The sequence below is a fragment of the Mixophyes fleayi genome, chromosome 2 (assembly GCF_038048845.1).
Source record: "Mixophyes fleayi isolate aMixFle1 chromosome 2, aMixFle1.hap1, whole genome shotgun sequence".
Lineage (NCBI taxonomy): Eukaryota > Metazoa > Chordata > Amphibia > Anura > Limnodynastidae > Mixophyes > Mixophyes fleayi.
Genome location: NC_134403.1, coordinates 333,845,569 through 333,859,620, shown reverse-complemented (window position 1 = coordinate 333,859,620; position 14,052 = coordinate 333,845,569). Strand labels below are relative to the sequence as shown.

Below are 14,052 nucleotides of genomic sequence, written 5' to 3'. Positions count from 1 at the left end.
ACAGTTTGTTTTAACACGTTATGTAACATATTTAATTGTATTATTTAGAACATAGCTCATCTACTTGTTTTGACATGTCTGTTTCATAAAATAAAGAAGGAAGAGGGTGGGGCTTATAGTGATACATCAATGATGTTACATCATGCTCTCGTGAGTTCTATGGAATGATCAGTCAGCTAACAGGAGGTGAGATTCGGACGGGGCTTTCCTGGTCAGTATACAGATATAGTTTACGTGTTATTGCGGATTAGGGGAGCAGAAAGTGAGGATACCATGCTTTGGACAGACAGTGGTGAAAACACAGTGTTTGGGTAGTATTTAAGGAGTGGTGAATAAGGAATAAAACCAGGATGCTGGTTAGAAGGTGGATATAAGTAGGTGTTGAGATAAGTAGTAGAGCATGAAGGCATATTGTTTGCATTAAGGAAAGAAGATCTAGGCACAGAGGTATAAGCTACTGTGAGGTTACAGCAAGGATGCAAGCTCAGAGGTAACATGAAAGGACGCGGGCTGTGGTGTTGTGGGAAGGATGCGGGCTCTGAGGTTGCATGCGAGGATGTTGGCGCTGAGGTTGCATGCGAGGATGTTGGCGTTGAGGTTGCATGCGAGGATGTTGGCGTTGAGGTTGCATGCGAGGATGTTGGCACTGAGGTTGGATGCAAGGATGTTGGCGTTGAGGTTGCATGCGAGGATGTTGGCGTTGAGGTTGCATGCGAGGATGTTGGCGTTGAGTTTGCCTGCGAGGATGTTGGCGTTGAGGTTGCATCCGAGGATGTTGGCCTGAGGTTGCATGCAAGGATGCAGGTTCTGAAGTTAAATGCGAGGATGCTGGCTCTGAGGTTGCATGCGAGGATGCTGGCTCTGAGGTTGCATGCGAGGATGCTGGCTCTGAGGTTGCATGCGAGGATGCGGGCTCAAGTTGCATGCGAAGATGCGGGCTCTGAGGTTGCATGCGAAGATGCAGGCTCTGAGGTTGCATGCGAGGATGCGTGCTCTGAGGTTGCATGCGAGGATGCGGGCTCTGAGGTTGATTGTAAAGCGCTACTTAATTTGCTGGCGCTATATAAATAAATGTTGATGATGATGAGGATGCGGGCTCTGAGGTTGCATGCGAGGATGCGGGCTCTGAGGTTGCATGCGAGGATGCGGGCTCTGAGGTTGCATGCGAGGATGCGGGCTCTGAGGTTGCATGCGAGGATGCGGGCTCTGAGGTGGCATGCGAGGATGCGGGCTCTGAGGTTGCATGCGAGGATGCGGGCTCTGAGGTTGCATGTGAGGATCCAGGCTGTAGTGTTGTGGGGAGGATGTGAGCTCTGAGGGTTGCATGCGAGGATCCAGGCTGTAGTGTTGTGGGGAGGATGCAGGCTCTGAGGGTTGCATGCAGACAGGTGATTGTTTATGTACAGTTCAGAGAGTAAGTTATAGTTAATGTTAGCATTTATTTTAAACTTTGATATGAATGTTTGGAAAGTTATGAGCACTAATGGTAGAAAATGGCATAAATACCAGCTTTTAGAGTCCTTAATATACTGTTTAGTCTTCTCTCACAGAAAGTGAACATCTTGACCTTTGTTATTTATTCTTCAGGTCTATGGACGTTAAAGAATTATGGAAACAATACTGAAACGAAAATGTAACATGTTTACCTTCTTATTATTCACATTATTGGAGATCGGTGGTAAGTAGAACTTAAAATATAAACATCATCAGTGCCAATAGTTAGTTTGCATGTCATTAAGGCTAAGAGAGCCTGTTCATTTAGCAAAACATTTTCAATTGCAGGTGCCGAGACTGTGCCATCAGTTGTATGGTATGATGCTGAACGCAGTGTTTCTATCCCAGATGTAGTTACCCTAGTAAATGGCAGTTCTAAAAACCTAAGTATTACTGTAAAGTAAGTGGTTTTATTTTGTTGTATTTGTTTTGACAGAATACAAATTATTTTACAGTATTTGTTTTGCTGATGTTCAGGTAATGATGTCTATTTGATGGATTGCTTTCATATGCATCTTAATGGATGATCTAGAAAATTGTATATCAGATTTTCATGGTGAGGGGAGGGACCTTCACCTATCTATATAAAAATCCTTTAAAGCAGGCTTCTTATCAGATCCTAGATCTGTAGATGAAGCTGGCGTGGGAGTTGAAACTAGTCTAATAGCATGACACGGTTTCTAGTGGAGTCTGTGAGACTGCCATATGCTCTCTACCAACTTGCCCTCTTCTTCACAACAGAGCTTTATTTTCAAATACATCCCCTTAACTAACGTTTACTATTTGCTAGATGCACTCTCTAGTAGAGTCTATATAATGATAGCTGAATCCGCAGCCCTCACAGAGCAGCTATTGCATGTAGATATACATACATGTATGCTCCCATCACCACATCACATCAGTAGGTTTGAATTTTGCAGAACAAAAAATGATTTACTATGTGGAATTCAAAACCGCTGATGTTGGGCAGACAAGGTGGGAATAGGCACGCCTGATACAATACCCAGGTCCTGAAGAGAGAAGGCATTAGATTCAGGCACCATTAGATATACTCTGCTATTCTGGTCTATTACATCTGTTTGTTTTTAGCCTTGTCTACAATGGTAGACATATTATTTAAGCCCAAATTATTGGCAATAGTCTTCCCGTGGATCGGACTTTCAACACTTAATAACAGCAGAAGTATCACATCTTTGTCATTTTTATTTCTTTAGTGCCCCATTGACTGATAGTGCTGTGTTTGCTTTCAATATTACCTACTCTTCAAAGAACAAAACCATTGTCCGTCTTCCAGAAGAAGTAAGTATCATATGTGCACTCCCCCGTTTTGTAGAATTTCAATACGATTTGTGGACAAGTTAGTATTTGTCATGTTGCATAACATTATAGCTGTTTATTTATTTTCCAAATCTAGTGAGATTTTAAATAGCTGCTGATGATGATGACTAACATTTTTTTTAAATTAGTAGGGGGGGGGGGAAATGAGTGCTGAATAATATCTTTTTTTTTTTTTTTTTCCTTCTGTTTCCACAGCTCACATTTACCTGTTAAAGTTAAATTCTGGGTTAATATAATCCAAACATTTTAACAGATTCCTCCCATCACATGATCACCAGCCTTTCACCTAACTGACACTTTGCTGTATTAGAAATGTCAATGTGTGTACATCAGCAATTGTGTAATCCCAAACCAATAAAACCAATAGAAATGTAACTTCTGTTAAATCGCCTGTTCAAATATCATATTTGTCACTCCAGTATTTCTGGTTTAGAAATCTGAAAAGAAAGTGACATATTGTGTAATATTTTATTCTATTTCCCTTTTATTCCCAGATTGTCCTATTAGCTAAATCGGTTAATTCTGTTTTCACGGTGGCTGCGGAGGATGTGGGGCAGGTTACGGCCTATTTATACAGCAATGATTCTCACAAAACTGGGTTAGTTCACTACAGGAATGATTATGAAAATCTTGTTGTTTGTTTCTGAAGACAATGAGGACACCCTTATCGTCTGCAAATTGTGTACATCTTTATTCCAGTTCTGCTTTTGATTAGATAAGCTTGAATACAAGAACCACACAAACATCAGTCAGTAAAAAAGTAAGGTTTTCAGAGCTGTGGAATTAAAATATGCTACAGGATTGATAATGATTGGAAAATCAGGACAATTAAGTCTAGAACAAGAAAATAAAGAAATAAATGTAGAGATGGAGGATATACACAGATATTTGGGGGTATATTTACTAAACTGCAGGTTTGAAAAAGTGGAGATGTTGCCTATAGTAACCGATCAGATTCTAGCTGTCATTTTATAGAATGTACTAAACAAATGGTAACTAACCTCTAACTGGTTGCTATCGGCAACATCTCCACTTTTTCAAAACTGCAGTTTAGTAAATATACCCCTTGATGTAGAAAAATATAGGGCTAGTAAAGCATGATGTTCTCCCATATCTGCATATATTAATCATGGACAATGCATAAGTTCCATTTTGTTGGTTTAACAAGTGATTTCTGTATAGATGTTGTTAGTCCATGAGACACAGTGTTTCTAATACAACCACTGCAAATCAACAGTGCTAACAAACAACATTCTAATTAGCCAACCCATCTCTGTTTCCAGGCCAAGGATTCGTTTCCTGGTGATACACAGCCTTGCGGTGCAGGTGTTAGAGCAGATTATTGGCTGGATTTACTTCTTGGCTTGGTCTGTGTCCTTCTATCCACAAGTGTTTCAGAACTTTCGAAGGAAAAGGTGATGATTTGTGAGCAATATAGATGACAAAGAATAGTCAGACACAAAGTCAAGTTTACATTTCATTAATTCATGCTGCCACAATGATATTTTTTGGGGGGAAATGACAGAGAAAGGGTGTTCTTGACTACTGCCGTGTTCTGAAGACTGGATCTAATAAGGTATGTGCTGTAGTACAGGGTGTCTAAAATATATGTCATTTGTTGTCTCTCTCCATTTGAATTGTGTTCTCCAATCTAACCAATAGAAACCACTAGTGACATAACCTGACAGCTCTGTCAAATGGATTATCATTGCTCCTTTATGTGGCAGGAGTCACAAGGTGATACTTAGCAGGCCTGTTTTGCTGTTGAGGAGATGGATGATAAAGCCACTTAGTAGGGCTCATGTACTAACATTGTACTAAATCACAGCAACCAATGAGCAATTAGCTTTCATTGGTCTCATTTAGGGTAAGCAGCAAAGAAAATCAAAAAGTAGTAAATGTGCTCCAGGACAAACCAATACAAGGGGTGCAAAAGCATTGTAGTTTTGTGCATGCCTGGAAATCCTGGCTGCTTTTACATGTATGGCACAAATACTGAACAGCTTTATTTTTATACTGCAATTTATAGTTTAGTTAGGGGGCAGCATGGTGGCTAAGTGGAAGCGGTTATACTGAACCCAGAATCCAGGGCTGAATGTCCGACATGTAAGTACATTAAATTCACACCCTCTTTCTTATTATTTCAGTGTTGTGGGGCTGAGTTTTGACTTCTTGGCATTAAATCTCACTGGCTTCATAGCATACAGTGTGTTCAATGTCGGGCTTTTCTGGATCCCTTATGTTAGGGTAGGTTTTTTTTCTTGGCAGTTATTCATTTCTTGCATAAGCTTATAGGCCATATAATAAACCTGCATTCCTCTGTTATAGGAGCAATTTATTAATGTCTACCCCAATGGTGTGATTCCAGTGGATGCCAACGATGTATTTTTTAGCCTTCATGCGGTGCTGATTACACTTGTCACTATTATTCAGTGCTGTATTTACGAGGTGAGTGAGTGCCCCATTTTAGGGGAGAGATTAAATTCTGTGTGAGGCTCTGATGTGGTAATTTCCAGGTACTACAGTTCCCCGAGCATCGCTGATTTCCTTGAGCACCTCTATGGGGTGCGAGGAAAAATGAGCGGAGATACGAGGCTGTGGAGTGTCTTCGTGGACAGTGCCGGAGGCACTTTGTGGCACATCGATAGGAACTGAATTTCCCCCTAGATTTGTTGCCTTGAAATAGCTGTCATACATACCTGGACGGCCAGTGGGAGTTCGTGAGAGTAATGGTGCTCATACATGATCCTATCTGGACCGAGCAGCTAGGTCTGTAACAGATTTGAGTCCAATTAGTGCAATCTGGTGATGACCTCACACATGATAAGATAGTGGTCATCCTCATACTGCATGTTTTGCTGTTCCTAATTGATATCTAACTGATGCCAATCAGGAATCTATCTGGATCAAACATTGGCAAAATTGTGTAGTGTATGGGCACCTGAAGTACAATATGCCTACTAAACACTGTATGTGAAATAGGGGCTCTTAAGTTAGGACCAGCACGGGGTATAAAAGAGCAAGTCAATATTTGACATTAATGTATGTGAATAGCTGTGTATTATCAAGCTGAATAATATACATTAAATAACTAGCATGTATATGCTCAATTAAATAAGTCCAAGAGGTTCTGTGTCATTCCTCTGCAGTAGGTTGACTTGTAGTCAGGTGCTTCCGTAACTAAACCTGCAGAAAGTGACTGACAGCTTTGGATCGGATTGATTTGCAGAAATGCAATGTGTAGCTTTATTGGTTCATGCACAAGAGACAGCTTGAAAAGCACAAACGACAGCGCTGGAACCGATTACACCAAATACCCACTAGTAATCGACTATTGTGTGAGATTGTATAGTGACGGTAATTATGTGCAATTTATTTTTGCTAAAACACTCTGTGGAATTACTCACTCTCCCAAATTTACTTGTTATCAGCGCCTTGTAAAGGGAATTCACTATTCCGGATTCAATTGGTGTGGCCACACCGTGTTTCCTTTTTGGATTTGGAAGCTGTTTTTCCTATCTTGCCTTGGCTGTCCTTTTCTCAGAAACACAATTTGCTATTCAGCCATATAGCCATTTTGGTATCGGATTCATCGCTACTTTATATACAATCGGCTGTTTAGATTGCGTGTCTTAGTAGTGTGTATCTACAATTATTATTCACTGGCCAGTGATTATTTTAGATCATGTTTTAATTTGATGTATGTACAATATATAATAAATAATTGCCATTTATTGTCTCCAACACAGACTACTAGTAGGTATTTGGTGTAATCGGTTCCAGCGCTGTCGTTTGTGCTTTTTCTGTTTTTACTATTGTGGACCTCACCGGTCTTTTTCAGCTGCAGGCATCAGTCCACCATCTCCCCATTCTATATTATCATCATATTTCTATGCACCAGGTTCTTTGTGTTTTTTGTTACAAGAGAAAGCTTAGTCACTTCATAAGAGTGCATTATGTACTTGTATCAATTAGGACACTGTTGTAAAGATGTGGGAATGGCTTCAGCTGTCCATAGTAAATAATATAATAATGTCAAATTTAGGATTTAATGGTCCTTTTAACATCTTATTCTGTGTCACTATCTTACTGCCAAGATGAAGTAGCCATTTATTGAACTCTAACTTTGTTAAATGGAAAAAGACAATAGATACACTAACTGACTAAAGTGTATTACACTATACTGATAACATATTTACATCTCTATAACATTGTTTTTATAGTCGCATAGAGTCAGTCAACTAAATATAAAATTTTTGTCCTGTCACATCCTTGTCCTAAAACTTGTTCTCAGTAACAATGAATCAGCACACATGACATTTTTTTTCTAATGTGTTCTAATGTATCCATGCAGCGAGGTACCCAGAAGATTTCTAAAGTGGCGATCGGTCTTCTGGTCATTGGCTGGTTATTTGCTTTCTCCATGTTGTTTGTGGCAGTGGTGGGAAAAGTCAGCTGGCTTCAATTCCTATTCTGCTTTTCTTATATAAAGCTGGCAATCACCCTGATGAAATACTTCCCACAGGTAACATATTAGCAGATTGAACCAAGTTTCTTACATGCATAATTCAAAAACAAATGTGAATGAGCAAATTGTAACACTATGGGGAGATCTGTCAAAATTTAATTGACCCCCCCTCCCCGACAAGTTTAAATAGCCATAAATACATCATTATCAATGTTGGGGCGATTTTAGGGGCCTATTTATCAAGCCCTAAACCATTTAGAAATGGCTTTTTTTTGTTTAGGTATGTATAGTCACTGGTTAACAAAAGCCTAACGCAGGAGATATTGGAGGTTGTGCATGCATAGTACAGACTCTGGGTTAGAACCCGGAGTTTTCACTATTACAAAGTCATGGGCAGCCTCCTCTCCGATGTGCTGTCCCGACATGACTTTACTAGTCAATTACTCCGTTATCTATAATCGCTTCGATGACAGATGATACTTATTGGGGCAAAAGTAGGAATAATGGTAAATAGGCCCCTTAGTCTGCTGAGCAACATCAATGTTTTTTTGTTGTATTTGTCCTTTTGCATTTCAAAATGTGTTTTGGCCGTGTTCCAGGTGATGCAGAAGCTGCATTATGCTTTAGATATAAAAGGTAATACAATTATATACTTGGGGATTGAATACTTGGCACATTTTCATTCCAAAATTTGACTTTAAAGTGTGTTTTGTTACAAGCTAAATCACATGGCATAAATAACAGGGCACAACAAAGTTTACAATATAGATATATATCATCTAGGAACTTGACAATGTGCGAAGGAGTTCTACTGGCTGTATAGCAAGAAGAGAAGCACCCAGAGACAGCAGCTAAAAGAAGTTCTCTCTTCTGCATCCTCTATACTCCAAACAGGAGAGGAAGAGGAGCGGGGGGGGGGGGGGGGGGGGAGATCCTCGGTGCTTGGGGCCTAGTTTTTGATAATGCTTTTATCAGAAATTAGATTAGATTTTCAAATGGATCAGGAGGGTGTGGGATAGATACGGGAAAATAATAATAATTTGAAGTGGTTATACATAATTAGATCTATTATTCAGAATGCTTTTTACTTTCCGGATAAGAGGTTTTTCCGTAACCTGAAGCACCGTTTCGAAAATCTACTAAAGCACATTTAAAGGTTCCCCCCTGTCTTTGCCTACACTGCCCCTGGGATCCTCCCTCCTCCTTCATTACATTGTTTAGCAGAACTCTTCTTGGGAAGAAACATTTGGTGATCATTTCTGAGTTTATGACTAAATCCGTGAAATGCAGCAAAAATTTACTATTTTGTCCTTTCTGAATTCCTAAATTTTCTAGATAACATTTTTTTTTCTGGATAAGAGATTCCATTACCTGTAATTTAATGTTTGTAGTAATAACATTTGCAATTTACACCATTATTTTTTTTACTATAGATTACTGATGTGGATGAACTTTATTTGTTTTACAACTCAGGTTTACATGAATTTCCGTCGTAAAAGCACAGAGGGATGGAGCATTGGAAATGTGCTGCTCGATTTCACAGGCGGCAGTTTCAGTATTATACAAATGTTCCTACAGTCTTATAATAATGGTAAGTATGGGAGATTACAGACCAGATACAAAATGAGCATTTGTTTGAACAGGCCTGAGAATGAACACAAACGTACTTTTAATAATACACGTTCATGGGCTGGGTCCCATCAAAACCAGTTTCCCATATAAGGTGATTCTGGGTGTACTTTGCTATCACCAATGACTGTACGTTGTATTATGATTGATATTCCGAATGGGTCATGTGATTCTGTCTCTTGGATACAAGCAAGTAACAGAACATCACACAAGCACAAAGTGTTCTGCCCACCTTTAGATAAAGTACAAACAAAAAAGAATAAAATTCCAATATTATGGGATAATCTGAAGGCTATGATATGGAATGTGTTGATCTGCTACGTACATGACAGGCGGGATAATTACTTGTTGATGGACACCGTGTAGGTTTCCGGTGTAGTGTACCCTTCATGGATCATATGAGCGATCTCATCTTGGGCCTGATTCATTAAGGATCTTAAATTAAGAGGTTTCTTATTTAAGTCTCCTGGACAAAACCATGTTACTATGCAAGGGGTGCAAATTAGTTTTCTGTTTTGCACATAAGTTAAATACTGACTGTTTTTTCATGTAGCACACAAATACTTGATACCTTATTTGTACACTGAACTTTAAAGTTGATATTTGTGTGCTACATGAAAAAACAGTCAGTATTTAACTTATGTGCAAAACAGAAAACTAATTTGCACCCCTTGCATTGTAACATGGTTTTGTCCAGGAGACTTAAATAAGAAACCTCTTAATTTAAGATCCTTAATGAATCAGGCCCCATGTGTATATCCTTCAAGGTTCCAAATGACTAATTCCATGGATCCGATTCTTGTTCACAAATACAGAGTGCCTGCCGTCTACACCGTGGTGGCAGCAATTTTGTGGACTGAACCAGTTATTTATTATAATGCAGCATATCGGTTAACTAGTAATTATTACCTCATGACTGTAGGCCATGAAGTGCTTTAGTGATACCTCTAGTGTTAGGCTGTATTCTAGTAGATAGGGGTTATGGGGTAAATGTATTAAGCTCCGGGTTCTTCAACACCCGCGAGTTCAGCGTCTTCGGCGTTTAAATTTAAAGCGGCGCTGCCTTGTAAAGGGAAGTTTCCCTTTACAAAGCAGTGGCGCTTTAAATTTAAACGCCGAACTCGCGGGTGTTGAGGAACCCGGAGCTTAATACATTTACCCCTAGGTCTTTAAATGGCTGCCTCCATTGTATTTATAGAAATGTCTTAAGTTTAAGGTTGTATTCAGAGATGGTTATTTCTCTACACTACACATTTACATTTATTGATATGAATGGGAGATTTCAGTATTACTTGAATGGAACAGAAAACTGCAGCACGCACATGATGTTGTTTAAAACATTACATGATATTGTAAAGGCTCGTACACAAGCCTCAATTTTCCAGGTAGCAACATCACATTGATATTACCTACAGACAATATTCTCATACAACCTCTGCCATATAGTTTAATGCTCACTGATAATATGGAGTGTCATACACTGTCAGTGCTATCTAATGTTCAAATTACTATACAATATGGTAGTTTCATATGACCAGGCAGTATATTATGTACTTAGATATTGAAGTGCCCTTTTCAGTCTGCACGAACAGATGTAATGTATTTTAATGACTTCCAAAAATGATTCATCGGAGGAGGTTGAGAAAATGAATGTATTTAGTCACCTCAGCAACAGTGAGTGAATATATGATGCTTCCGGTTGCTGGATAATACAATATTCAATCGCTATTGATAAATGAGCAAGTCTTTCATTTTAAAGAATAACTCCACCCAATAATAAAAATTCAGTCTTGGGTTAAGTTTGGTAAATGAAAGTGAATAGATTACCATACCCACCCCTACCCTCACAGAATACGAGGCCCTGATGTTCTATATCACAGCCCACAAAGCCACTGGTCCTTGCTGCTGAGGGGAGTCTGGCTGCATGGATCAATACAACACAATAAGCACAGAGCTAACCGCTTCTTATTGGTCTCCCCTATCAGCGGCCATTGTAAAACATTGAATAAGAACACTTACGGATAACCTGGAGTACAGCTTCAAATAATAACACTCATTTATATTCTGCCTTTCCTCCCAATCTGACAGGTCCCTCAATCTGTAATAGTCAAGCAGTGGTCTCCTTGCTCAGCCCGAGGTGGGCACCTTTCTTTAATCAAAGCTTCTCCATGAACTTTCTATTCACATAAAACAGACAAGCAGAAGCAGCAAGGGGAGCATTGCTGGACTGTTACAGACATTGGGGGACCGCGATGGGGAGGAACACTGGATCCTAGGTAAGTAATATTCAGTATTATTATATAACGTAATGAATGACAGCAAAAACTAATCTATTTAAAGCTGCAAACCCATTAAAAAAGTGTATTTTTAACATAAATTACTCTGGTTGACACATCGTGTAGGCTTGTTTTCCATTTTTTCAAGCTGCTATTAATTTTTACATTGTCATCTTAATACCATGGCAACCACAGTCACATGACATATGATGTAGGAAGCAGAGAGGCTTTGGTATACCCCTCTTTGCATGCTAATTCACAGCATAATTCACCCTCTCCCCTTCTTTTGACATAATTCTCTGACTCAAACATCATTTCTTGAATGAGTTTTTAGTACTGATGGACAAATGCATGTGGGATTGCAGCTTTCAGAGAGAACTATAAATTGTGTTTGGGATAAGCAGCCTGATATAGTTCAGGGGCCGCGTGAGCGGCTCTCTAACCTTCATAAGGGCTACACCTTATCCTTAATCTCTGTAATAAATTAACAATATATTTAATCTAAGGACGAGACATCTATCTGTAATAACCTAGCAGGAGCCATGTTAAACAAGTGTTACAAGCTATAACAAGCATCTGCCAAAGCAGGAAGGAGCTAGGTCCCACCTGTTGCCCATCACTGTTCTAGACTGTTTACTATTCAATGTTTCTCAGCGTTACATTAGGTTTACCTTGGAATATTTACACAAATCTTTTATTTTCTTTTAACAGATGAATGGAAATTGATATTTGGTGACCCAACAAAGTTTGGTTTAGGTCTATTTTCAATCATTTTTGACATTATATTTATAACCCAGCACTATTGCTTGTATAGAAAACGAGATGGCTATGAAAAGGTGTAATGAAGAGGACCACACTGTGGACGTTTTTTTAGGTTTAAGATAAGATTTTATTTTTGTACACTAATGGATATTTAATGCTCAGCTGTTGTGCCTTAACTCTTTATATCTGATCATCAGACAAATAGGAAACTTGAATTCCTCACCAGCTTTTTAAATAGGATGGGTGATGTTGAATCTAAAAACTTGGGACTGTGTGGGGATAGGGGAACACAATGCACTTTGAGGATTGAGGAAGTAGTGTTGATGTTGGCATTTATATGATTGTTGTTACAAACACAAATGCTTCAATTCCTGCAAATTGAATTACCAAAAACAACTATTTTTATTAATTCCATTACTTAGATATTTGCACAAAGTTTGTTTGTATTTTCTTTATAAACCAATAAACAGTTTAGATCTTTGTGATTATTTTAACAAACTCATTCTGTCTCACATGACCACACATTTAGCTTACGTATAGTATAGTTGCCTACTCCCAAATCACGTCAACCAGCAACCTGACCCACCTGCTTTATCCCACCTCTCTAGTGGCGCACGCAGGGGGGGGTTTCTGAGTCTCTAGAAACCCTCCCCCCCTGCGCTAAGTGGCCACTGTCCTATACAGCAGCCGCGGCGCTGTCAAAGAAGCGTCCGCGGCGGTGCTGTATTGTATACAGCACCGCCGCAGACGCTTCTTAGACAGCGCCGCGGCTGCTGTATAGGACAGCGCTGGCGGATATAAATCCCCCCGACAATCCTCCGTGCGCCCCTGCTCTCCTCCATCTCTCATAAGTGAGGCAGGAAATGTAGACAAGTTTGAACTTATTTCATAGTTCAGTCAACTGTATCAAGTTCATAAGTTTGGTGTTCTACATAAGTTTAAATGTTACTAGTGCATTTAAAAACAAAATAAAAATGTACCTTTAAATTAAATGTCCAATGTTAGTGTATATTATAAGGCTTCAATGGTGATCACCTTCACTGTAAGGCATCCTGTTGGCACACTGCCCTTCTGTAATCATTGGCCTCCAATTGTGATTGACCATCTCACTTTTGTCACGAGAGTCAGGCCCAATGCTAAAACTCCTTGAAACAATGAGAGGAATTAATGGGAGTAGAAAGCAACTACAATTCAGGAGAACAAACAACTAAGGAACTACATTTGTAATAGAGCCTTTAAATCGGTGTTGTTAAGAGCATGACACAGACCAGTGTGGAGATAGAAATGCCAGCTACAGACTGTTCCACCTTTGTTAGAGCTCGTCAGTGCTGCATAGGTTATTCTATTAAGAATGCAAAGACATATCGATAACTTCATGGAAACAATGACAGAGAATATTAAACCACTCCAATTGAAGAAAATAAACTTATAAGAAAATAAAAGGCTGTAATGTTAATTTGAGTTAATACTTAATCTTTCTCTGAGACAACTGTACATTTCTCCAGTTGGCTTATTAATCTGTTTAGTCTAGACTTATAGAATATTAATCGCAATATTATCCAGACAGCTAAGATTAAACTGCGTATAAGGATGATTGTAACCCCAGGTACACAGATATGAACGTTGTTCAGGACTGAATGGGAACCGCTTTATTTAACTTTCTTAAAACTCCCAAAATTAGGGGACATGATCAAACAATTCTATGTACATATGAGCAGAGATTTCCTTACTGTTGGCCTGTCAACAGGCCCTAATGTATGCCTGTAATTTTCAAATTCACACGGTTGGTTCTTAATGTCAGCATTAATCAGTTTTTTTTTTTTATTGATGCACCAGTACCCAGACAATGGACTCTTTTCACATGTGCATCTGTGTATCAGTAATACAAGTGAAGATATATTAATGTAAGTGGAGTGCTAGGTTATTAGTGAGTTCATGGACATATGTATTTTCTAATACAATTTACAAAATAAGACCTATTAGGTTTTTAAATAGATGTTGAGAAGTGTTAGACAATGATCATGGTGAATAAAAAACAAAACAAGAAAAACAAAACAGGACATAATGAAAACAAGACAGACAAAT

General features: G+C 39.0%; 1 protein-coding gene across 3 annotated transcripts; it reads left to right on the top strand.

Moving 5' to 3' along the window:
- Positions 1–99: 99 nt before the first annotated feature.
- On the top strand, positions 100–12,452 carry CTNS (cystinosin, lysosomal cystine transporter). Of its 3 annotated transcripts, none has more exons than XM_075196947.1 (11): positions 100–186; positions 1,588–1,678; positions 1,783–1,894; positions 2,709–2,793; positions 3,327–3,430; positions 4,116–4,247; positions 4,980–5,079; positions 5,161–5,280; positions 7,187–7,357; positions 8,774–8,891; positions 11,917–12,452. In XM_075196947.1, exons 2-11 carry the CDS (start codon positions 1,609–1,611, stop codon positions 12,045–12,047), a joined length of 1,143 nt encoding a protein of 380 aa, XP_075053048.1. In that variant the 5' UTR covers positions 100–186; positions 1,588–1,608; the 3' UTR covers positions 12,048–12,452. The 3 variants fall into 3 exon arrangements, with proteins under 3 accessions (XP_075053048.1, XP_075053049.1, XP_075053050.1); XM_075196948.1 differs by having other exon boundaries at positions 126–211; XM_075196949.1 differs by lacking the exon at positions 100–186 and adding an exon at positions 239–328.
- Positions 12,453–14,052: the final 1,600 nt, after the last annotated feature.

Excerpts from the sequence above, each read along its gene's own strand:
- CTNS (XM_075196947.1), top strand. The coding sequence starts at position 1,609 with ATGGAAACAATACTGAAACGAAAATGTAACATGTTTACCTTCTTATTA. Across the intron at positions 1,679-1,782 it reads CACATTATTGGAGATCGGTG|GTGCCGAGACTGTGCCATCA; the intron begins GTAAGTAGAACT and ends TTTCAATTGCAG. Across the intron at positions 3,431-4,115 it reads AATGATTCTCACAAAACTGG|GCCAAGGATTCGTTTCCTGG; the intron begins GTTAGTTCACTA and ends CTCTGTTTCCAG.